Raw genomic sequence first — 25,749 nt, forward strand, 5'->3', positions numbered from 1 at the left:
CATTTGCAGAACCGGAACTGACACATGTTCATAGGGATTGCCGATCCTTTCTTGCATCATTGACATCACATTCATACCTCATGACGGACCAGGACTAGTGTCTTCACATTTTTCAAAGCTGAAAAGAAAACAATGAGCAGTGTAAAACACGCAGCAAAATGAAGTACACAAAGCATTTAGTAGCACAGTTGTTTGTTTGAGGTTGCCAATGGTAGCTCAGGTCCAATCTCTGTAGGTCTCTTACACAACCATAATTCAAAACTCTCATCACCTAAAACCATCATGTTATACTGTCTATATAATAATGTATGTGAAAAATGTGGCTAATTTATCACAGAGAGTAAAACCTAATTGTAGACTGGCAAGTAGATTCTTTCCGAAGTTGAGTGTTTGTTTTAAAGAACAGCTCTCAATCTTCTGTAACATGTTTGCCAGTAACTGCAAGCCCTGACTGTGTAGTAGGTATATTTTAAATTAGTTCCCTCTCGTATTAACATCACTCCTTTGACCTACTGTCCAATAAAATATGTGGATTATAATTTAAAAATTTGTTTGTATTTTTATATCTGTTTATGACAGATATTTTTGTTTTTGCAGAAATTGGATGCAGATGTTGAATTTGAATCCCAGAAGGATTTCTCATTCTTGAAAATAGCGTGGAAGTCATCAAAGAATTTGAATAACGTATTCTGCCAAGTAATTGAGATATTCAGCTTAGTTCGTGTGAGACTGACAGCTGCAGAAGAGCAGACTAAAATTCTGGCTGAGCTGATAGATCCTCAGAATGCTAATATCAGTAATGTTAGCAATGTTGATGGATGTTTGACATGACAGTATTCAAAGTGACTCACTTTATTTTGTGTTTGTTGTGAGTTTTCTAGACTCCAGTTGGTAACACTATGTTTATGACAGTAACTGAATGTATCATGTAGAAAGAGAAAGATTTTCGGTGGTAGCAGGTATAGACGAAAATGACACTAAACAGAAACTGCTGATGAAAGAAGTACTGTAGCTTGTCTCTTGAGTTACACTTTATTTTTGGTTCATGTCTTTATGGTATAGAAAAGATAATGCCTACTTTGTGCTGTCACATGTGTAGAAGATAAAATGTGCAAATCAGAAACTTTTTTCAGTGTTTTCTGTCTGTCATTTGACATTTGATTTTTATAATGGATATAGAAATATTTTATGAAATCTAACGTTGCATTACATAAGTAATATGTATAACATCATCACACTGTTTGGAACTGCTGTAGTTATGCTGAATATATTGATCTTTTAACAGTCAGTAATCATCTTATGCACCTCTTCAATTTGTTTCAGATATGACTAGAAAACTGAATTTTGTTTCAAGTTAAGGTTATAGGTGGTTGGTCTACTGTAAGGATGGAAATTTCTCTCATTTCAGTCTCAAATGTAATGAGAAGAGATTTTCCATATACAAGTTATGCCTTTTCAGAGTTGTTGCTATCAAGAATTTTTACTATCAAGAGTTTAAAAATATACGGAGAGAATGTAAGTTTATCAACATGTGACTGAACAGATTGTTACACACCACAAGGTAGAAAGATGTAGTGCAACTTTCTCCATTACTGAATTGGCCTCTCCGCACATGCAGAGTGTGGTAAACTTTGCTGCTGCCAAAGGCAACTGAATGAGTGGTAGAAGAATGTGTAGAAAGTCAGTAATGTTTCAACAACTGAAATTTTTCTACTGATGTTGAGGAAGATACAAATAAGTTTCGAAAGCATGAGCGAAAACAGTAAATGGAGCAAGACTGCACATTAACAATTTTTATTAACATATGCTGTTGTGAAAAATTTTGTGATCACACCATTTTGTATCTTGGTCACTTGTATTTGTGCTGTGATTTATGTCAGTATGTTTTATTTGTATTATTTCAGTATGTTTTATTTGTATTATTTGCTTGCAGTTGTTTTACCATATTTATCTTTATTTTATATATTTTGTTTAAAAGCTGTTGTTATATGCTTCCTCTCAATTTGTCTAGGGTTATGTAGAAGTGTGTGGATGTATCCATAGTAATGTAGACATACTGTAAGGAGTAGGCATCTGAAATTGCATACATTATCTTCAAAGTTATTACATATTATTTAGTGTGAATGCAGGCTTTCTTGGTGTATTTCATTTATAAAATCTTGGATTATCAGCTGAGTTGTGGCACTGTGTCGTCGCAACATTTTGAAGAGTTTTCCACCTTGTTGAGACGTTGGAGTAACACATCATAGTGATTTGACTGTTGATTTCATTAATGTTGTTTAGTAATTCCATAAAGTTGTATTTATTTGGAGACCGTTCATGAATTAAGCTGTTTCCATCATCTCAAAGATGGAAGTTTCAGTGTTCAACCTTAGGTGTCCTTCAAGTGATCACACTATGTAATATTAGAAACATAAGATGCCTAACTTGCTTCACCAGGTCTAAAGTGATATTCTGGGTTTAAAGAAACCATACAGAATGCAATTCCCCCATTGGGAAATCTAGCAAGTTGGGTGGCTACATAGGGCAATATTGTTTGTGGAAATTGTGTGACCAATTTGTTGAACTGGCAGATGTCAGTGTACATACTATTTGATACTATTTGACATTCATATTATGACGTGGACAGAACCCATCTTGGAAAATGAGCTCTCTACCACTAGTTGTGACAGCGACTAGCATGTCCAAATGTGTGTGTGTGTGTGTGTGTGTGTGTGTGTGTGTGTGTGTGTGTGTGTGTGTGTGTGTGTTCAGTGATAATTCTCTTGGCTAAGAAAAATAAATTTCACACCTAATTTAGAAATGGACAAAGCACTTTTACTTCTGGACATTGTTTTATCTCAGTGACAAAGTGCAGTTATTTGCATACTTTATCAGATGAAGAAACATTCTTCATGACTCCCAGTTCAAAGTTGTGACATAATTTTGCTCACTTGTACCCTAGCTGTGGTTTATGCCACCATGGTTGTTCTTTTTCCTGTTATATCTGTCTATAGGCAGATGATATACCAAGTTAAGGTTTTTTGTCATTTTTTTAGCAACTTCTGCTGCAAATAATACTAACTCTTTGAAAACTAAAGTATCTTTGCAGGTGCTTTCTTTAACAATACAGATACTCCAGCCCTCCTATAACCAGGCCACACTGTTTAGTAGGGCAACTGAAACACTTTCAATGTGCACTTTTGGATTGAAATTTTCCTGAAGAACAAGGCACACATGTCGTAGTCCTCCTATCAGAAGTATTGCACAAAAAAGGACACAAAGCTCTAAAAATACTCTCTCAGTTTGGTCTTGTGCTTTACCCTAACATTTTGCCTAATGCATAAATTGGATACTTTTTTGCATTCTGTAATTGTGACACAGTTCATGTATAGTATGGATCTAGGTACAAAGGATTGTTTTTGGTTGCATGGCATGTAGTTGTCAGTTTTCATGTGTAAGGATGATCTGTTGATCGACAAAAACTAGTAGTTGTAACAAAGAAATGGCATATAGCAATTGCACCAACTTGTGATTTTTCAAAAATATTTAAAATCTGTGATTAATTGCTTCCTTAGAATAAACAGGCAATTTGCCTGTAGCTACAGTAAGATTAATTTTCAATTCTTCAATAACATATATCCAGAAAACAAAGAACATTTTACATAAACATAATTTGGATATACAGATTCAATTTTTGTGTTCAAGAATAAGAATGTATTCCAAGCCTTCTCTTTTTTGTTTAGAATGCTCAGTCTTTGGTGAATGTTTTAGTTGTCTTGCAGAAAACCAAAATTCTTTCAGCACACTTCCAGCACACTTCCAGCATTATCTTAACAGTCAGAATATAAAAAAATAGATAGTATTGTTTTAAATTGCGAGGATTACTATACAACTCGGTGTTATTTGTTCAACTGGTATAATTGTTTTCATTTTCTTATTCTGCACATGCATAACATTCAAAGTGTCATTTTGGAATACTATCTGGAAATATCAGATTTGTTGTATTTTGTGACCCACAATGTTCCAAAGTCTTACTGCAAGAAATAATTATTACATAGCTGTGTTGTTTATGATTGGAAGTGCTTCATTTGTACTTGGTTTTGTAGTTAACTACATTTCAGTACAGATAGAAGGTAGAACACTAAGTATTATGTTTTACAGTTCCTGTTATTCTCCTGATTCGTAGAAGTAATGTGAATGAAGAAGGAGCAAAAGTGAATTTGGGATATTGCACATCACATATTTGCAAAATGCAGTGCTGTTTTAAATGCATACAATTTACTTGAAAATTTTGTATATATTACATGTGAACCACAGAGATGGCAAATTAGTCAATTCTTATTGTTCTGGTGAACTTAAAGAACAGCCAACAGTGACTGTCATAACAGAAGTCATTAACATTCCAAGGAGTACTCGTGTTTTTATAAGTGTTTCGCATTTACTTTGTATCAATAAAAGTACAAATAATGACTTAAAATAATCACAAATAGTTAATGACATTGAAAGTGTATGAGTAGCTGGATTTCAGAGGCAGACATATGCTGTTTGTATGAAATCAGGAAGCAGCTTTCTTTCTTTTTTCTTTTATTTTTGCCCCTTCCCCCCCCCCCCCCCCCCCCCCCCTCTCTCTCTCTCTCTCTCTCTCTCTCTCTCTCTCTCTCTCTCTCTCTCTCTCTGTGTGTGTGTGTGTGTGTGTGTGTGTGTGTGTGTGTGTGTGTGTGTGTGTGTGTGTGTCTGTCTCCACTTTCTTTTGATACCAAGCTATACACGTGTCTACTTATGATGTAAACACACACTTATTAGTTTATCCCTCTTAAGGCAGGGATTTTCTATATGACAAAGTAATATTAAAGTATCATTTGAAGGTGTGTATTACATTAAAAACATCAGAAATGCATTTCAAAATTTAGTTACTTTTACAGAAAAGCATATATAAGGTGTGTGAGAGAAGTAATGGAACTAATTTTTTATCTACCAAAGCTTTTATTTCTTCAAACAACAATATTTTCCCATTTAAAACAGCTATATACCAATTGGAGTCTCTTCCAGTCTTGGCAGCAGCACTGAAAGCTTCGAATGGTATGGACGTTAACATGTTGGTTACATTCTGTTGAGTGTTCTCTTGAGAGCCAACATGATGTCTTTTTAATACTTTTTCAATTTCAGGAGAAGAAAAAGTCACAAGGGCACAGATCAGGTGAATACAAGGTCTGTAGAACAACAGAAATATCTGTTGAGGTAAAAAATTCTGTGATGGAAGTGGCTGTGTAATATGGGACATTGCAGGCAAGTGGATGCTGAATCACGACAGTGTACGATCTTACTCAGTTCACCCTTTTGCTGAGCTTTTTGGGGTCATCTTTGTAAAACCCTTGGTTGACAGTTTGTTCTGGAGGAACAAATTCTTTGTGCACAGTACCACCATTTTTTTGTCAAAAAAAAGCACATCAGCATTGTTTTGAGCTTTGATTTGCTGATTGGAGCTTTTTCCTCCCAGGAAATGTCTCAGTGTGCCCCTCCTCACCGTGCCGCTTTGTCTCAGGATCATACTAAAAAAATCCAGCATCTATCACCTGTGATCGCATGGCTGAACCATTTATCGTCATTGGCAATCTTATGAAGAACATCAATAAACTTTTCTTTGATTGTACTTCTGCTAAGTTGTGAAGTTTGTTGACATCATTTTCACACAAACCTTTCACAAGTGCAAAACTTCGGTAAGAATTTGATGAATGGTGAAAATGTTAAAGTTTAACAGGTCACCTGTCATCTTTATTGTTAAATGTTGGTCTTATCGCACAAGAGCATGCACATTTCTGATGTTTGCTTTGGTTTTTGAAGTTGATAGTTTTCTTGAGTGAGATTCATTTTCAACATGTTCTTGGCCTTCCAAAAATGATTTGTGCCAGTGAAAAACTCGTGCTCTTCATAAGAAATGTTCCCCTTAACCCTGTTACAGCTTTTCAAAGGCGACACTCACATATTCTCCAAGTTTAAGACAGCCAATGAACCTCTTGATTTTCTACAGCCATTACTGGCATACTGAAAGGAATATACAGATGCACAGTTTGCTTTACAGATTTGCAACTTTGACCTAATATAAAAATGTTCCCATCCTAGTTCTCTAGAAAATTAACGGAGAGCCTGCACTGGATGCTTTGGGTGATGTGCAGTAACCAGTTTTTGTCCAAAGCACTGGAAGAGTTAATTTGTTTGTTCTGAAGGGGACTCCGACATTGCCAACTTCCAGCCAGGGAGCAATGTGCAGCAATGACAGAATCAAGCTGCATGCCCACAAATGTTCTCAAATGATTTTACAGAAACTATTTCGTAAAACATTTCATTTTGCATTCCTTGTAGCTCTATTTGTCACCTTCGTGTTCATGTGCCTGTCATTTTTATTAATGGTTGTAGTTATTGAGATATTTGCATTTAAATAAGACAGTGAGTGAAATTTGAAAAAGTTTGTAATTAAAAATAGGGATTGCTATGATTTTGCATTTGGTGCATATTACTTGGGTGGTGATCTCTGTCACCAATCGCAAGAAAATTGATTTGAAGTAGCACACTCATTTATGATTGCACATGCCAATAATAAAGGCAGAATGACATATGCACAGCATTCTTCAAATTTAATAAACAATTTGAGATATCAAAAAGAGATTTTGGCAAATGATAGCTTTAATCTGTTGATCTTAACTTTTCATCAGTTCCTCACTTAATAAACCATGCTTTCAGAATTCTCCCACAATTATGTCTGCACAACATGTTAGTGAGGTGACAGTTGAGTAACCTCAGCTGTGTTTTGGCAAAAGAAGCAAATGTTAACATGGCAACAAGAGAAATGTGGGTTTTGCTCCAAATTCGCCACTCATGAAGCTTCTCTGAAAGTTACAAATGGTTAACAAGCCACATGAAAAAAAAAAAAAAAAATCACTGCTTTTCGTTGCATTTTAAGTGGAATTCTTTGTAAATACTCACTATAGTCGATGTGACAGTAGATATTTTTGAGTGGTCACCAGGCAGTGTGGTTTGGAGGGGCTACACTTAATATTTACAAAAATTGTGAGTAGGCTTCAGTTCAGAATGGCACTTCCTCTCAACTACTTGGAGTTTCCACTATGCCATCCGCCCTAACCCCCACCACTACTGCTCTCCCCACGTATCCTCTGCCGATTGCTTGTCTACTGGCCACATTATTCTGTGCGCGCTCTACCATAGGCTATTAGTCTGAAGTGAAGCTGAATTGCTGTTTTTAATGCTGTTTTACCGGTATTGTGTAACCTTGGGACAGGCAATCTTTTCCAGTCAACTTTAGTGGTCTGTATTTCTCAAATACTTCATGTGTATATTAGTATATTAATCCCCCCTCCAGTTCCCCCCTCTCCCCCAATACCACTCCCACCTGCACCTCTCTCTTAATGAGAGAAAAATCTTCATATGAAGGCAGAAACAAGCAACCTGTTAGTAGGAAGATGATTCCAATCTTAGTTACTTTCTTTGATGCACAGCGTGTCAGGAACTTCAGTACATTATCAAAAAATTGATATTTTTATTTTATCCAACAGCCATTAACAACCTGCTATATGGAATCACATCATGAAACATCAACAGTTTTAATTTTATTAAATATAATGCAAGTAACATTATTAGACTGCTTTAAGCTTCTCTTGAGTCCAGCAATATGTTGAAGTAGTTTCAGGATTTAACCAAATCTGTTGATTAACTTTTGAGTACTGAAAGATTCTGTCAGTTGGGCCTGAGCTTCTGGTGTTGGTTGTAATGTGTGCGTGAGGTGTGCTTCCTTGTGTGAATGAATGGTGTGTTTTTCTCTTTTACTGATGAGTGCTGTGGCCAAAAGCTTATTGTGTCTGTCTGCAACTTAATGTGTCATATTTATGGTAAGTAGCAATCTATCTTTCCCTACATGTTAAATACATGTTTTAATTGTCAGCTAATGGGACGTAGAGCATCCCTTTGTGCACCAAACTTTTCTTCTCTGTCATTTCCATCTCAAGTTTCTACTGCAATGTAAAATTTTGAAGACCCTTATGAAAGTCATTATGATAGAATAGCATATCATGATTCTGTTAAAACTGCCAATTTTTCTGGCTTGTCATTAAAAAACATTGTAAAATGACACCCAATAAACATTTTTTTAAAACTATTTTCTTAGATAAATCTCTTAACATTTCTGACATTGAAATACCTGTCAAAAGCAAATATTTTGAGCAGTTTACATACTGTCCTTACCTTTGCCTTTTTTCCCTATGGAGGATATTTTTTCTGGCTGATGTGTATATTTATGGAGTTTTCCTTCAGTTACTGTGGCAATTTGCCTCTCAGAATTTACTACCCCCTCCCCTGTAAAATAGTGCACAAAATCACCGAACACCTTGTATATAACTTCACTTAATAAGAGCTGCTGCAGCTACAATGTTTTCAAGAGTCAAATTATTCTGATCTCGAACTGTTACAGGTTCATCTGGTAGACATCAAGCTAATGATGTGGGTTGCACCGCTAGGAATCCAATTTTGAAAGCCACTTTAACTTTTAATGATGAAAAACTCGTTTTTTTTTTTTTTTTTTTTTTTTTTTTTTTTTTTTTTTTTTTTTTTTTTTTTTTTTTTGAGAAATGGATGTTATCAATGAAAATAGTGCAAAACAATGACAATAGAATATCAATTTCATCCTGACCAAGAAAAGTCTGCTTGTGATATTCAGCTACTCAGTTTACAGATTTTTCACCGTACAACAGTGTGACTTCAATTTAATATTGAAGTAAATAATAATTTTTAAGTGTTATGTCGATAAGAGGAAAAATTTTCATAAAATATTTATTTATGTCAAAGATTTTATGTACAGAATAAAGTGACATTTCAACAAGCAGTACTTTTTAAAATTATATTTAAATAAAAATTTATTGTATCTAATGCAGTTGAATTTACTTGTAATAAAATGAAAATTTAGTACGTCAATACTTCTCCTCTCTCAACTTAACATTAAGGTCATCTTGTAATGTTATGGCCTTGAAAGACAGGATTTTGTTTAATATTGAGAAATGTTATTTCTGAGGAAACACATGAGCAAGCTATAGAATATAATGTGGACCTAATATTCCAAACTTGAAATGAACTTTTGGGGTAAATGAACCGATTCTGACAACTCTTTTTATGTTATGTGAAGATCTTCTTTCATATTGCTTTGTTGCCACAGAGAACTATGATACTCATAGCAAATGAAAATAGCTGGATTCAAGACAGTGATCTCACTGAAACATATAATAGTTTCTAAGACAGACCTTATTGGCCGGTGAAAACATAGGTTTCAGTTCCATGTGGTACATATGAACTTACAAGAATATGGATGGTAAGCAGTTGAACAGTCATTTAATTGTTAAGTGCTACATTAATTTTACCACTAATGCAACTTTTGAATGCTGCCCATTAAATACAAACTTTACAAGAATGTTAAATGGTTGCAGTTTATCACATTTGCATATTATTGGGTACACCGATGTGGATCTTCATGGATTAAACATTTAAATGAAGCTCATCAATGCCAGTTGGCCTTTCTGAATGTGAAGAGTAGTTCGCACCAAAATGGTCCTCCTTGAAACAAGAGAACCATTTTATGACATTTAGACAGCACTTGTAAAATTCAAATATGCCAAATACACAATCCAGCTGCAAGAGCAGCAGTAGAACGTCAAACAAAAAAAGAACAAGGGATAAAAACACTCATACAAACTATGTGCTAACAACCCGGATATAAATGTTATAAGCTTCTGCACAAACCTGTTTTTATTTTTGGTAACTTTCAACTTTGGTTATGTAGATTATATTCTTTACATTATGTTCTGCTTGAACAATGGACAAACACAGTTGTGACTACACAGTGTACACTTGGTTTATTGAAGGTATTTCACATGGAAGCTGGATTTACACTGTTGGTCACCGACTCGTGTCCACTGCACCTAGTGCACACTCTTGATCTGATGGAAGACTTCACTTTATTGGTAGATTACTACAGAGATGCAGTCAGTATGTAAAGGAAATCGATTACATATCAGTCATGAGACCCATCCTAGATTATTGCTCAAATACTTAATAGAACAAACAAGGGATACTGCACATACACAGAGAAGGGTAGTATGAATGGTCACATGTTTGTTTGATCTGTTTGAGATAGATGCAAAGATGCTGAAGAGACTGAGCTGGCAGACTGCTGAAGAAAGACATAGACTCTCCTGAGAAGTCCTGCTTTCAAAGTCTCAAGAACCAGTTTTAAATGATGACTCGAGGAATATACCCCTTATGCATCTCTCCTGCAAGGATTGTGAGGATGAGACCAGATAAATTATGGCACATGCACAGGCATTTAACCACACATTCCCCCTGCACTCAATATGTGAATGGGACAGTAAAAAGCTCTAATACCTGGTACAGAGGGTGATACCATCTGCCATTCACCTCGTAGTGGTTGCAGAGTGTAGATGTAGAAAGCGTTACCTAGGAGTCTGATGGGAGGCAAATTTATTGTCACTTTAAGCACATGACTTGGACTTCGTCTCGGGGGATGCCAAATGTTCTGTGCATTAGATGGTAAACATAAGGATTATTATAAAGGAAAAGCATACAATAACTTTTCTATGTTTCTGCGATACAGCTATTTCAAATGGTTATGAATGGAAATTGTGTTGTAACTGAGTTACCTAATTTGTTGTATTATATTTTCAATTTCTCTACACATCTCTTGTTGAAAGAAACCACTTCAATGTATTTTGCAGCTGGTGTAGGTAGATTTTTGTTGTTAATGGTACCAGTGATTGTGTAGAGTTTAGTCTTTAACTAGTTCCACAAAGACATAATCAAATAACAAAAAATTTGTTGGTGCTCCTGACTATGCAACAACATAGCAGCATGTAATCCAGTGCCCAGGATGTTGTCTATTGAGGTGCTCTACTCATGGCCATTGGTAATGTTCAGGAGTTCCATCATGTTGTGCCAGTTGTTGTTACCAAAGAAACATCTTGCAAGTAATTCAACAACAATTTCTTTAGGATTTGTTGATACTGAGAGAGTTCAGTTAATGAATTACCTCATTGCTAATCTTCAGCTCTGAGAACTCTATGTACCCCTGACTCACTGATAATTCTTCTTGCATCTACAGAAGAGCTCAACTTTTACCAGAACCAACTCTGATATATAGGAATGCTTTTATTGTGCCTTTAATTACAAAATATGATCATAGATTAATAGGTACAATTTGGTTTTAACAAACTCTGAACTTCCAAAGAAAAATGAGAGCACCTGTACAGCAGTATATTTTGGTCAGTATTGTTATAATGTTCTGGCCGATAGTATTCCTTGACCCTGTGGTTCGTGCAGAAGATTCTTGCCCATCTCTGATTATTTTGCATGTCTTGGGACCAACTACAGCTTTAACACACTTGGGATGGGTCAACATGATACAAGACTTGCTCCTTAATATATTTTCTTACATAATAATTAAACTATGAAGCTCTGGATGATTTTTTCTAGGTAACCAAATGAACAGATCTTCTGCTAATAAAGCTCATTCATTTATATTCAAAATTGGTACAAGATTTCACCCTCAATCAACAAAATGTTGTATTTCATAAAACTTGGGCTACAAAAGTCTGGAAAATCTCATACCCTCATACATGTGAACTGGTAAGTGGCTCATCTACAATTGATACACCAGCTAATTGGTTATAATTTAAGGCACAACATATTATCGGAAAATGACTGTTCACAGTAGTGATAGGACTTTCTACAATTTAAGTCTCTGAGACTGGCATCTGTTATTGACTCCAGTGCTGTAAAAGTTATTCACTGGTAAATAGAATCTGCAAAATCAATGGCAAAGCACACAATGCAATGGAGGGTGGCCACACAGTCAAGGTTTGCACACATGCTCCCACGCATGTCTTCTTTAAGGTGCACATAACACCGGTGCAAGTGCATTTACCTCTCACGTGAGAAGAGGCATGTGTATTGTGTGTATTCTCAGTAACTGTGCACATCTGATTCTTTTCCCCCAGGGCAGTGTCCTCAGTGTTACAGTGTTTGCCATCGCTATCAATGGCATTTCCTCTGCAGTGAAGAGCCCTGTCAAATGCATTTTGTTTGTGGATGACTTTGCAATCTTCTACTCTTCCTCTGATCTTATGACAATGAAGAGGCAGCTACAACTGACCATTAGGAGGCTGGTAACCTGGGCCCAGACAACTAGTTCTCGGTTCTCATCTAAGAAGATTCTGTGTGTAAATTTTAATCGTGCTTGTCAGAGTTTTAACCAACCACAGCTTACAATGGGGGATTGTATTTTACTTTTTCAAGGCACAGTGCACTTTAAGGGTTTGTTATTTGACTCAAAATTAACTTTGCTTCCACACCTGAAAGACCTATGAATAAAGGGCTTCCAGTTGTTGAACATTTTGAAATGCCTTGGCGGAAAAACATGGGAAGCTGACAGGTTTCGCCTCCTGCAATTTTATAGGGCATTAGTTCAATAACGCTTAAAGTATGACAGCGTGGTCTATGGATCGGCCAATCCTTCCTACCTCCGAATGTTAGATGCTATCTACCATGCAGGCATTTGGATATCGACTGGAGTCTTTTGGACCATCCCAGTTCAGGGTCTGTGTGCAGAGGCTGGTGAACCACTACTCTGGATTCGGTGACGTATTCTTTTAGCTCAACAGGGGCTGAAAATCTCAGTGTCACCCCAGTCGTTTGCATTTAGTTCAGTGATCCAACCCGCCTTCGTACGACTATTCAGGAATCGGCCCTAAGCGACCCAGCCATTTGGTATATGTGCTACGGCCTGCCTGAAGGATCTGGATCTCTCGGGCATGAAAATACACACCCAGGGATGGAACGCACTGCTGCCTTGGTGCCTTCGGAGGCCCAAAGTGATTTTAAGCTTGACGCAGTACCCAAAAAATTTTACTCCAGATATAGTTTTTACAACTTTATTTTCGTCTATTTTAAGTATCGTTACATATACAGATGAATCCCAGCAGGAAAATGCTCTCGGTTGTTCTGTGGTTTTCCCTGATAGGGTTTTTAAAGTGTCTCTTCCAGAACAATTTACAAGTTATGATGCGGAGTTATATGGCATTCTGATGGTACTGGAGAGGGTTCACAGACATCACCATATAAGTTTTCTTTTCAGTTCTGACTCTCTTCGTGCACTGCAAACACATCACCAAATGTATCCGGTAGACCAGCTGATCCATGACTGCTTACAGTGGCTCAAAGGCCGTGGCAAGGTGGTGATCTTTTGCTGGGTACTTGGCCACGTTGGAATACAGGGTAATGACATGGCTGATAAAGCTGCCAAGGAAGCATGTTGGGATGGTGCTGTCCATCAACGTCCCATCTGTTTGAACACCATTAACTCATTTTCTGGCAGATGCATCATGCGTCAGTGGGAGACTGAATGGTTGCAGGTTTGGACAACAAACTGCGGTAACACAAACCGCAAACCGACCACAAAAGCTTGGCGGACTTCATGTCAGCCTCGCCTCTGGAAGGAGGTTTTGCTTACCAGACTGCATATTGGGCATAGCCCTTTTACACATAGCTTCCTCCTCCGGGGGGAGGATGCACCTTTCTGTGAAGTTTGTGGCATGCTGCTTTCAGTTCAGCATATTGTGGCTACGTGTGTCCTGTATACTGATAATAGGGCAGCTCTTGGTCTCGCTGGAGATTTTCCCACCGTCCTCGCAGATACCGATACCTGTGTTAACAGAGTGATGAAATTTTGTGAACTATCAGTCCTCATCCCTAAACTGGTGGGGAAGGGTGGCAGACTTTAGTACATTACAAACTGCTCCACATATGGGTACACCCATGAGATTTCATGTTGATTTTTCATCAGGGTGCTGATGTCCATGATGTCGAGCACCCCCTCAACCCAACCCTACACATCATCATCATCATCATCATCATCATCATCATCATCATCATTCTTTTCACAGCTAGGTAATGTACGCAAGCTATTCTAGTGCTCAAGATGTTTGCTTCACGAGCAGTTGCTGCTACCAGGACTGGTATTGTTTTCATCTAAACACAAAATTGTATAAATAAGCAAAGTTCTGGGTTGATGAATATGTGTTGTTTTATATAGCAGATGTAAGTGTTGTGGAAGAGGTGATAATTTGTATGCTGTTTAAAAACTTGGCTCATATGTCAGTGACTGATATCAAAGCAATATTGCATCTTGCTGGTCCACTGGTAGCCAAGAAAATCCGAACTATAGAGACACCACTCCAGTAGTACCAGAGTTTAGATCTGATAGTGTGCTTGCTACGGGGGGACATTATCCTAGTTTGATTTTTATCTACATCTATATCTGTAAACCACTGTGAAGTGCACAACAGAGGGTACTCCCACTGTACCAGTTATTAGGACCTTTCCTCATTGGATTCACATACAGAGTGCAGGAGGAATGATAACATAAATTCCTGTGTGTGGGGTGTTATTAATTTAATCTTGTATTCACACTCCTATGGGGAAGTAATATGTAGGGGTTTGTACTTTTATAGATCCCTTATGTAATGCTGGGTCTTGGAACTAGACTTTCATGGGATAGTTTGATACTTTGTACCCATAGACATTTAATGGGAAAGGGGGGGGGGGGGGGAGGTGCAAGAAAGTTCACTTGGCCACTCCTGGAATATCTGGGTACAGCCTGTTTTATTCATTACAGAATCCTCTTGACTTTCTAACAGTCACTATCTTGTGATTCCACTAAACTACAGATTTAATATTCAAAAATGTAATGAGTAATGCCATAGCTTAACAAATCACTACATATCTTGGTATTTTTTAGTTGTCAGTCTGTTCATGGGAAGTGATGCCAAGATCTTGATGCAGCTGTGCTTTTGGCAGTCAAGATGGATGCAAACCTTTACAGAACCATGCTACAATGTCTTCAATGTTTTACTGTCACCTCCTTGTTCAGCCCTTACCGTGATGCAGTGGAGAGCCGATCAAGCACAGTGGAATATGAGATCCATCACCAATTAAACATGGCAGCTGCATACATGCCAGTGCTCCATGCCTGTTGACGAGGAAAATGCTTGATGGCTTGCTGATTGTATTTTCCATTTTACATGACAGAGCTATGTATTGGTGACAAAAGTCATGGGATACCTCCTAATATCATGTCAGACCACCTTTCGCACAGCACAGGCAGCAACTCGATGTGGTGTTGACTCAATAAGTCGCTGGAAGTCCACTGCAGAAATATTGAGACATGCTGCTTCTATAGCTGTCCATAATTGTAAATGTGTGCTGGTGCAGGATATTGTGCGCGAACTGACCTCTTGATTATGTTCCATAAATGTTCGATGGGATTGATATCAGGTGACATGGGTAGTCAAATCATTCGCTCAGATGTTCCACAATGTTCTTCAAACCAATCACGAACAATTGTGGCCCAGTGACACAGCACATTTTCATCCATAAGAATTCTATCGTTGTTTGGGAACATGAAGTCCATGGATGGCTGCAGAAGATCTCCAAGTAGCCGAACATAACCATTTCCAGTTAGACCACAGGGCTCAATCCGTTCCATGTGAAACAACCCACATTGTTTTGGAGCCACACCCAGCCTGCACAATGCCCTTATTAGCAACTTCAGTCCATGGCTTCATGGGGTCTAAGTCATACTCGAACCCTACCATTGGCTCTTACCAGCTGAAATTGTGGCTCATCTGAGCAATCCACAGTTTTCCAGTCATCTAAGGTCCAACCGATATCTTGACGAGCCCAGGAGAGGCGCTGTAGATGATGTGCTGTTAGCAGAGGCACTCATGTCGGTCATCTACTGACTGACATACACCATTAACGCAAAATTTGGCCGCACTGCCCTGATGGATATGTTCTTCGTATGTCCCCACAATTTTTTTCTGCGTTTATTTTCACACAGTGTTGTTCGTTTGTTAGCACTGACAATTCTACGCAAATGCCGCTGCTCTGTTGTTAAGTGAAAGCCCTCGGCCACTGCTTTGCCCGTGGTAAGAGGTAGGGCCTGAAAATTTATATTCTTGGCACACGTTTGACACTGTGGATCTCGGAATATTGGATTCCCTAATGATTTGCGAAATGGTATGTCCCTTGCATCTAGCTCCAACTATCATTCCACATTCAAAGTTCAGTGCGTTCTGCCATGATCATGCATTAAAAGTTTTCACATGGATACAAATGACAGCTCTGTCAATGCACTACCCTTTTATACCTCCATCTATGTATATGGATATCGCTGTCCCATGACTTTCGTCACCGTACAAGGGGTGTTTGAAAAGTCCGAGAGATGGCACCACCGGTGCGTATTGAGGCACGACCGCCTCTAATACAGGCGGCCGTGATTGAGGTCATGTTTAGTTAGTAGCATATTTGGAAAGAACGCACACCAAGTTTCAGCCATATTGGTCTACTTCCTTGTGTTTGGCATTCGTGTGAATCAAGGAAGTCGAGTGATTGTCAAAAACTGGACGAAAAAGAATTTCGTGTGGTGATTAAACATTACTTTATGAAAGGCAAAACGTCTCAGGAGACTAGATAAGCATTACGGTGACTCTGGACCATCGATTAGAACACTTTATAAATGGTTTCAAAATTTTCGGAGTGACCATATGGGCACAACTGATGCTGAACGTTCTGGACGCCCTGTGGAGGTTACGACTCCAGAAATCATTGATAAAATGGTGATGGATGACAGAAGAGTTAAGGAGCGTGAGATTGCTAGTACGATTGAATGGGTACATAATATTTTGCGTAAACATTTGGACATGAGAAAGCTATCCGTAAGATGGGTTGCACGATTGTTCAAGCTTGACCAAAAACGAAATCGTGTGAGTGTTGCAAGGATGTTTTGCAGCTATTCAGGAAGAATCCGCAGGACTTAAAGTATCGTTTCATCACTGTGGATGAAACACAGATACATTACTATACTCCTGAGACCAAACAACAATCTAAACAATGGGTTACCAAGGGAGGATGTGCACCAAAAAAGGCGAAGACCTTTCCTTTAGCTGGAAAGGTTATGGCGACTGTCTTTTGGGATTCGCAAGGGATAATCCTCATTGACTATCTGCAAAAGGATAAAACTATTACATGTGAATATTATTCATCGTTATTGGACCGTTTGAAAACCGAGCTGCAAGAAAAAAGCCGGCGGATTGGATCTCAAAAAAGTATTTTTCCATTGCAACAATGCACCAGCTCACACCTCAGCAGTTAATGGGCAGTTAATGGAAATAGGATTCCAACTCTTTTCACATGCCCCCTATTCTCCAGACTTGGCTCCCTGGGACTACTATGTGTTCCCCAATTTGAAGAAATGTCTGACAGGACAAAGATTTTATTCAAATGAAGAGGTGATTGCAGCAACTAATAGCTATTTTGCAGACTTGGACAATTCCTATTATTCGGAAAAGATCAACAATTTAGAACAGCGTTGAACAAAGTGTATAAGTTTAAAAGGAGACCATGTCGAAATATAAAAAAGGTTTACACCAAACACTAAAGTAGTTTTTATTTCTGCACAGACTTTTCAAACGCCCCCTGTATAGTTAGATATGCACATCTACACCTCAAGTTAGCGTAGACAAAATTGCTAGTTGATGTGATGAGTGGCAGCATGGTCTAAATTTATAAAAATTCAAGTTGATGCAGATGACAGAAAACCAATCACATGATGTTTGAATACAGTGTGCTGCTTGACACAATTGCGTCGATTAAATAGATGGGCATAATGCTGCAGAGCAATATGGCGTGCAATGGGCTCGTAAGAACGATAGTAGGGAAGGAGAATGGTCGACTTCGGATTATTGGGAGAATTTTGGTAAAATGTAACTCTTGTATTAAGGAGACGTTGCATAGAACGGTACTGCGAAGCACTATTGAGTACCGCTTGAATACGTTGGACCCCCACCAGTTCTGATTAAAGAAAGACGTCAAAGCAATTCAGAAACGTGCTGCTAGATTTGTTGACAATAGATTCAGTCATGATGTGAGTGCTACAATGGTGCTTCGTGAACTGGAATCCCTGAAGGAAGACGATGTTCTTTTCGTGGGCCACTGTTGTGAAAATTTAGAGAAACAGCATTTGAAGCTGACTGCAGAACGATTCAGCTGCCGCCAACATGTATCTCACGTAAGAACCACGAAGATGAGATAAGAGGAATGAGGGCTGGTACGGAGGCATATAGATAATCGTTTTTGTTCTTCACCCTGTGCCAATTTGAAGATTAGTTTTGGAAATTTGTCGCGTTCTTCTAACAATACAGGGTGAGCCAGAAGTCGCGATCAGAAAGTGTTCAGTTAACATAACATATTTTTCACGGTTACATGGATCTGGAAATGTATTCTACGTGCCTACAATACATCTGTCACTCAAATTACAATAATGCAGGCGATAATTGGTGCGCCTAAATAACAATAATTCTGACGTCACTAACTGAAAATCATTTTGTTTTGCTTGTGGTTCTAGCGAATGCTATGGCATGTGACCGTATTCTGTTTTGCTACGTAGGTGATACTCAAGTAAATATTTGTGTTATAATGGCGAATACAAGTAGATTCACGACCGATGGATGCATTCTTCTTAGAGTATGGGTGCGTGAGAAGAGTGGGTGGGACATATTATGAAATTACGAGAATCGTTTTTAATCGCTTCAAGAAAGAAGTCCCAATGGAGGCTATTCTTCAGAAACTGTAAGGAAAGGCGCTTGCAACTAGGTTTGTGAGAGATGCGCTAAGCAACGAGAAACCAAAGAAATACGACAGTGTTAATGACGTCGCTGAACGATTACTGCATCATTGCTTTGTTCACCAAACAAATCCTCAGAGAAGCTGTTGGTGGAGATGAACATTCCCAGAACCCCCATGCGTGATTGAATGAAGAAAGAAGGTGACCATTCATTTCAACCCGGCAGCATTAAGTGATCATGATATGAATAAGCAATGTAATTCGAGCGAACAGTTCCTTGCAGCTTTTTATCATTATGAGCTCGCCTCAAGATTATGATGACAGATGATTGTGCTGTGATCTTAGCTCCCAGTCTCAAAATGGTTATATCTGAGTGAAAGACATGCTTATTATTATGAAGAAATTAACCAACATTCTGCACATATTATGCTATGGGCTGGCGTCACCAGCGACTCTCGTCATTATGAAGAAACTAACCAATGCTTTCCTCATGTTATGCTATGGGGCAGGTGTTACCAGTGACCTCGTCGAGCCATATTCCTTCAATGAGCTCTTGACAGGTTTCGTACCTCCGGACTGGCTGTTCCTGAATTCGACAAAGTTGGCCTGCTAAATGACGTTGTTATGCAACAGGATGATGTTCCTAGGCGCTACTGGACTTTTGTTTGAGTCTGGTTGAACAACAGTTTCCATTACTGTTTGGACGTGGAGGGCCTCTTGCACGGCTGCCTGGACTTAACAACGTGCGTTAATTGGCTGTGGTCCTTGTTGATCTTCTCATGCAATTTATCACAAAACACAGTATTTTAGATTCAGAATTATTATTTGGGAAGTTCCTTTTTGTTACAGGACCATCATCACGCCGGAGTCACCAGTTGTTGGTATTCTTGTACAATTAATCGCAGAAGTACAGTATTTAAAATTCAAAATTATGATTTGGAAACTTCGTTTTTCTTACAGGACCAATATCACACTCCAACAGCTAAACTCTACATCTATATTCTGTGCAGTTCAAACTTTCATTTTTTTAAAAACAAAAATGAAGTTTAAACAAAGAACAATAATTTACAGAACTGTAGATCAGGAACATAAACATAATCATACAGTTCTCCTCTTGAGAAAAGATTTCTGCAACTCGTATGACTTCCTTTGAAGAGCTGAAAGAAGCGCTTACCAGTACCTTGATAATGGTAAGGGCAAGCAGGCACACATCTCAGCGAATCCAACTCTGCACAGAGAATGATGATCAGGATCCAGACAGAGTTTTAAATATGTAAGAACATTCGTTTTATGAGGTAACTTTTGCATTTCTTGCTTTTATGTTTTCGTTTTCTTCAAAGGCTGAGAGAAAATGTGAAGCGGTGGCCCAGCGTAGAGCCTGCGCCTACTGTAATGTATTTTTAATTTTTAAATGTAAAAAAAAAAACATTTTTCCTGTTCCCCAGTAAGAGGAAGGACTCGCTCTCTGTTTATGAACGAAGGTAGACTCACGTTACTTTAGAGTGTAATTGGCGATAGCTATTTTGGTTGTGTGCATAAGTAAAAAGTCTGTGTTTCTGATGTGCAACAAGGGAAGAACATAGTATTATTTTACCAGTGAAAAGTTATATGACTCATTATTCCAAGTAACACTGCAATATACAGAAAACCAAGAAGCCTACCTGTGTACTTAGGAGTTATCATGAAGATCCGATTGCAGCAATACAAAGAACACGTCAGTACTTTGTAGGTGGACACGGCGATCGGACGTAGTATTATTAATTGATAAGCATAAATCTACAACAAGACAAAGACTATTTCTTTTATGTGGAACTAATATTAAAAGATTTTTTACTCGTTTACAGGCATAGCTCAGCTTATTGTGCTTGCACGAAACGCTAGAAAATTTCATAAGAGACAGTAATCAAAATTCCAATTTGAGATTACCTCTTTATTATTTTCTTATCTGCCATTAATTAATTTCATTATTTCCATATGTCTAAATTTTATTTTTTGTTATATTATAGTTTCTGCGCTATGTTGTTCTTACATATATCTTTTTCTGTTACCTATCATTTCTGCTAGAGCTAAGGAGTCTTTTGCCTTACATGTCACATTTTATTTCAATACTATAACTATGTTCTGATCGTGACTTCTGGCCACCATGTGTATTGACCCTGGACTACAGTTCACTTAAGCAACCCAAAAAATATAGCTTTCAAAATACATTTTGTTCAACTTAGTTATGACAGTCAATATAGAAATAGGATGCAATTTCATATCGTTGAGTCCAACTGTGGAGTCAGTATCCACATTAATAGCACTTTGCATATAAGTACCATACTATTGAAATATGGTTTCCATTTACATACCAAAGGAACCTGTTTTAAAAATACAAAGCAGCTAGATTAGTCTTTTGAGATACAATAAATTTTGTGTACTTATCAGATTTAGTTCTTGGGGCACAACACCTTTTCAAACTTCCTGATTCAGTTATATAAGCAATGGGAGTTTTGCATCTTGCCGCCTCTTGGATAAAAATTCTGTGGACATCCTTGTTTATGTCCATCATCAGGCATCGGCCAGTTCAGTTTTTTCATCATCTTCATGACGCTTTCCCATTTGTCAAACAAATCTGTGACTTTTTGTGCTGATCTTCTTTGTATACGCTCGATAACCCCTGTCATCCTGTTTTGTACTGGTTCCACACGCTTGGCACTGTCATACTGTTACTTCTGACATTCACAAAACCCATCGTTGTGCTAGTTCCACACAAAGAAAACGTAGAAAAATAAACCAAAAATATTCTACGTTGGATCGTACGAGTGTTTTGTAAACATTCTTCTTCATAGATGGGTTGCATTTTCCTACTATCGTGTCAGTCAACCGAATTCTGCATCAGCTTCACCTACAACGGAGTCCTTGTGACCATTCCATTTGATATCCTTACAAATTGTTACACCCAGGTGCACTATGTGATCATAAGTATCCTGACACCCCCAAAAGCATACGTTTTTCGTATTATATGCATTGTGCTGCCACCTACTGCCAGGTACTCGATATCAGCGACCTCAGGAGACATCGTGAGAGAGCAGAATGTGGCGCTCCGCGGAACTCATGGACTTCGAACGTGGTCAGGTGATTGGGTGTCACTTGTGTCATACTTCTGTACACGAGATTTCAACTCTCCTAAACATTCCTAGGTCCACTGTTTCCGATGTGATAGTAAAGTGGACACGTGAAGAGGTATTTACAGAACAAAAGTGAACACGCCGACCTTGTCTGTTGACTGACAGAGACCGCCGACGGTTGAAGAGGGTTGTAACGTGTAATATGCACACGCCCGGGTTCGATTCCCGGCGGGGCCAGGGATTTTCTCTGCCTCGTGGTGACTGGGTGTTGTGTGCCGTCCTTAGGTTAGTTAGGTTTAAGTAGTTCTAAGTTCTAGGGGACTGATGTCCATAGATGTTCAGTCCCATAGTGCTCAGAGCCATTTGAACCATTTTGTAATATGCAGACATCTATCCAGACCATCATACAGGAATTCCAAACTGCATTAGGATCCACTGCAAGTACTATGATAGTTCGGATGTGAGAAAATTTGGATTTCATGGTCGAGCGGCTGCTCATAAGCCACACATCACACCGTTAAATGCCAAACGTCACCTCGCTTGGTGTAAGGAGCGTAAACATTGGATGATTGAACAGTGGAAAAATGTGGAGTGACGAATAATCACGGTATATAATATAGCGATCTGATGGCAGTGTGTGAGTATGGCGAATGCCCAGTGAACGCCATCTGCCAGTGTGTGTAGTGCCAACAGTAAAATTCGGAGGCGTTGGTGTTATGGTGTGGTCGTGTTTTTCATGGAGGAGTATTGTATCCCTTATTGTTTTGCGTGGCACTATCACAGCACAGCCCTATACTGATGTTTTAAGCACCTTCTTGCTTCCCATTGTTGTAGAGCAATTCGGGGATGGCGACTGCATCTTTCAACACGATCGATCACCTGTTCATAGCGTACAGCCTGTGGCGGAATGGTTACACGACAATAACTTCCCTGTAATGGACTCACCTGCACACAGTCATAACCTGAATCCTATAGCACACCTTTGGGATGTTTTGGTACGCTGACTTCGTGCCAGACCTCACCGTCCGACATCGATAACTCTCCTCAATGCAGCACTCTGTGAAGAATGGGCTGCCATTCCCCAAGAAATCTTACAGCATCTGATTGAACGTATGCCTGCGAGAGTGGAAGCCGTCATCAAGGCGAAGGGTGGGCCAACACTATATTGAATTCCAACATTACCGGTAGAGGGCGCCACGAACTTGTAAGTCATTTTCAGCCAGGTGTCCGGATACTTTTGATCACATATTGTATATGTACGGAGTTGACCCAGTGGTCGTCAAACTGTGACCCAAATAATTCGGTGACCCACGTTATGGTGGACATGTGATGGTAATATGCATCTAGTAACTAACAGTCGAATCCTAAAACAACAAATAGAATTGAAAGCTTCTTAAGGGTATACTTTTCCTGCTCAATAACAAACAGAAATACTTACAGAGACAGTAATAATTTAAGATGTGCTTCATTTTAATTAACGTCAGGGCTAGTGAGGTAAATACTGTGGACACTGCGTGGTTGCAAAATGTGAGAGGGAAAGATTTTATTTTCGTCTTCCAGTGCTGACAAACGGGCATGTGTGCCTCATTCCAAATAGTTCATATGACTCTGAGCACTATGGGACTTCTGAGGTCATCAGTCCCCTAGAACTTAGAACTACTTAAAGCTAACTAACTTAAGGACATCACACACACCCATGCCTGAGGCAGGATTCGAAGCTGCGACCGTAGAGATCGCGCGGCTCCAGACTACAGCGCCTAGAACCGCTCGACCACCCCGGCCGGCTGTGCCTCATTCCGATCAGCTGCTGTGGTATAAATGACAAATGGAAGTATCGTGGATTCATGAGTGCACATGATAGAAGCGGTCATCTTCAAATGCAGTATATGAAATCAAAATTAAGGCTGTTGTAATACAATGAAATGAATAGAAGAAGAATGACATTCAAAACACTTAGTAAACATTTGTGATCGTGTCTCGTGTTACAAAATGCATTTAAATATAACGATAGTGACTGTTATTAACCAACTAATCACTTATTCACACAGACAACACAACACTTCAACAGGCAATTACTATATCTATCGTTATCAGACTTCCTGGTTTTGCCGATCCAGTTCTGGCTTTCGCATAAATGTGCTGGTGTCCCGAGAAAATCATTTGGGACACAAACTGCCACGGTTTTTAATTGAGGAAGAAAATGCTTCAACTAGTATTTTTCACTTAATTACATAGTTGTGAAAAACAAATTTTCTAGAAGTAGAACGTTATAGAAATATATGTTTTTGCCTTATGTGGTTTAACTGGTCTTACGCCTAAAGAAGGTGGTGGTGGTGGTGGTGGTGGTTAGTGTTTAACGTCTCGTCAACAACGAGGTCATTAGAGACGGAGCGCAAGCTCGGGTTAGGGAAGGATTGGGAAGGAAATCGGCCGTGCGCTTTCAAAGGAACCATCCCGGCATTTGCCTTAAACGATTTAGGGAAATTACGGAAAACCTAAATCAGGATGGCTGGAGACGGGATTGAACCGTCGTCTTTCCGAATGCGAGTCCAGTGTGCTAACCAATGCGCCACCTAGCTCGGTGCCTAAAGAAGGAGTAAGATTTTTGGCTCTGAGCACTATGGGACTCAACTGCTGTGGTCATTAGTCCCCTAGAACTTAGAACTACTTAAACCTAACTAACCTAAGGACATCACACACATCCATGCCCGAGGCAGGATTCGAACCTGCGACCGTAGCAGTCCCACGGTTCCGGACTGCGCGCCTAGAACCGCGAGACCACCGCGGCCGGCAAGGAGTAAGAGATATGTTGAAAAGAGAAGCAGGTATTACCTACCCTCGCCTTTAACTTGCCAATCTTCCATTTTATGGTCCACTGGACAAGCAAAAACAAAACCAAAGGACAAGTAAAGGAACATAAATTAATTTGAACGTTTCCCCTAACGCGACTGCAGCCGTATGAAAATTAATTTTGTGAAGAATGTGAGCGACACTGCATGAATTGAATGTTTGTCGTGTATGCACGGTTGCCCCAACAATCTGAAATCATAAATCTTGGTGCAGCATGTATAATTTGTATTTGATTGCTGATTAGTAATATTACATAGTTTTTAGGGTCAACAATTTGTACATAAGTACCTAGTAAGTGACTAATCATTGCAGAAAATATATCCAGCTATTACAATAAAAAATATATATCAGGTTTTTTATTTCTGAAGCGGAGAATTTATTTAAGTGTAATGTATCTACATTTTTCTTTACAATTCACAAAATGAAGACACATTCTTGCTATGGGTTTCTCAGCTGCTACATCACCACAGGCTTGTTGCCGATTTCAATATATCACTACAACTGAGAAGAAAGAAAGTTGAGCTTAAGTGTAGTAATGAAGTTAGATATAAAGTACAAACAAACGTGCCTCAGTTTTTTATCTCTAAAATCTGGTCAGACTAACTGTATCACAGCTTTGGGATCGTTGAGGGTGGCAGCAGTCTGAAACGGAGAACAGTCAGCTTTCCATTAGAGAGTTCTAAACGGGGTACAGCCCGGGTGGCTGACTAGTGTGATAAGGATATCTTGTACAACAAATCGGGAATTATATAAGAATGTTGGAAATAATCACAATCAAGCTACAGTAGCCCATTACAAACAGTGCTATAAGGTACTTTAAAATGTTATTAGGAAGACAAAGAGTATGTGGTATGCAAATAGAATAGCTAATTCACAGGATAAAATTAAAACCATGTGGTCAGTTGTGAATGAAGAGTCTGGTCAGCAGCACAAGGTCGACGATGTGAAGTCAGTTCATAGTAAAAATATTTCTGTTGCTGACAAATCAGATATATGTACAGTACTTAACAATCATTTTCTGAGCATTGTTGGTGAATTAAAAATTTAGTTTCTACT

The 25,749-nt window shown here is 38.7% G+C and overlaps 1 protein-coding gene across 1 annotated transcript in view; it reads left to right on the forward strand.

Moving 5' to 3' along the window:
* The window catches only part of LOC126355935 (DIS3-like exonuclease 2), a 192,000-nt gene extending 183,387 nt beyond the window's left edge, over positions 1-8,613 (forward strand). The window contains exon 15 of the mRNA XM_050006507.1: positions 598-8,613. Coding sequence (XP_049862464.1) covers positions 598-831 — 234 coding nt within the window. The 3' untranslated portion in view covers positions 832-8,613. The remainder of the gene's footprint in view (positions 1-597) is intronic.
* The last annotated feature ends 17,136 nt before the right edge of the window (positions 8,614-25,749 follow it).

This window comes from Schistocerca gregaria, chromosome 3, assembly GCF_023897955.1.
Source record: "Schistocerca gregaria isolate iqSchGreg1 chromosome 3, iqSchGreg1.2, whole genome shotgun sequence".
NCBI lineage: Eukaryota > Metazoa > Arthropoda > Insecta > Orthoptera > Acrididae > Schistocerca > Schistocerca gregaria.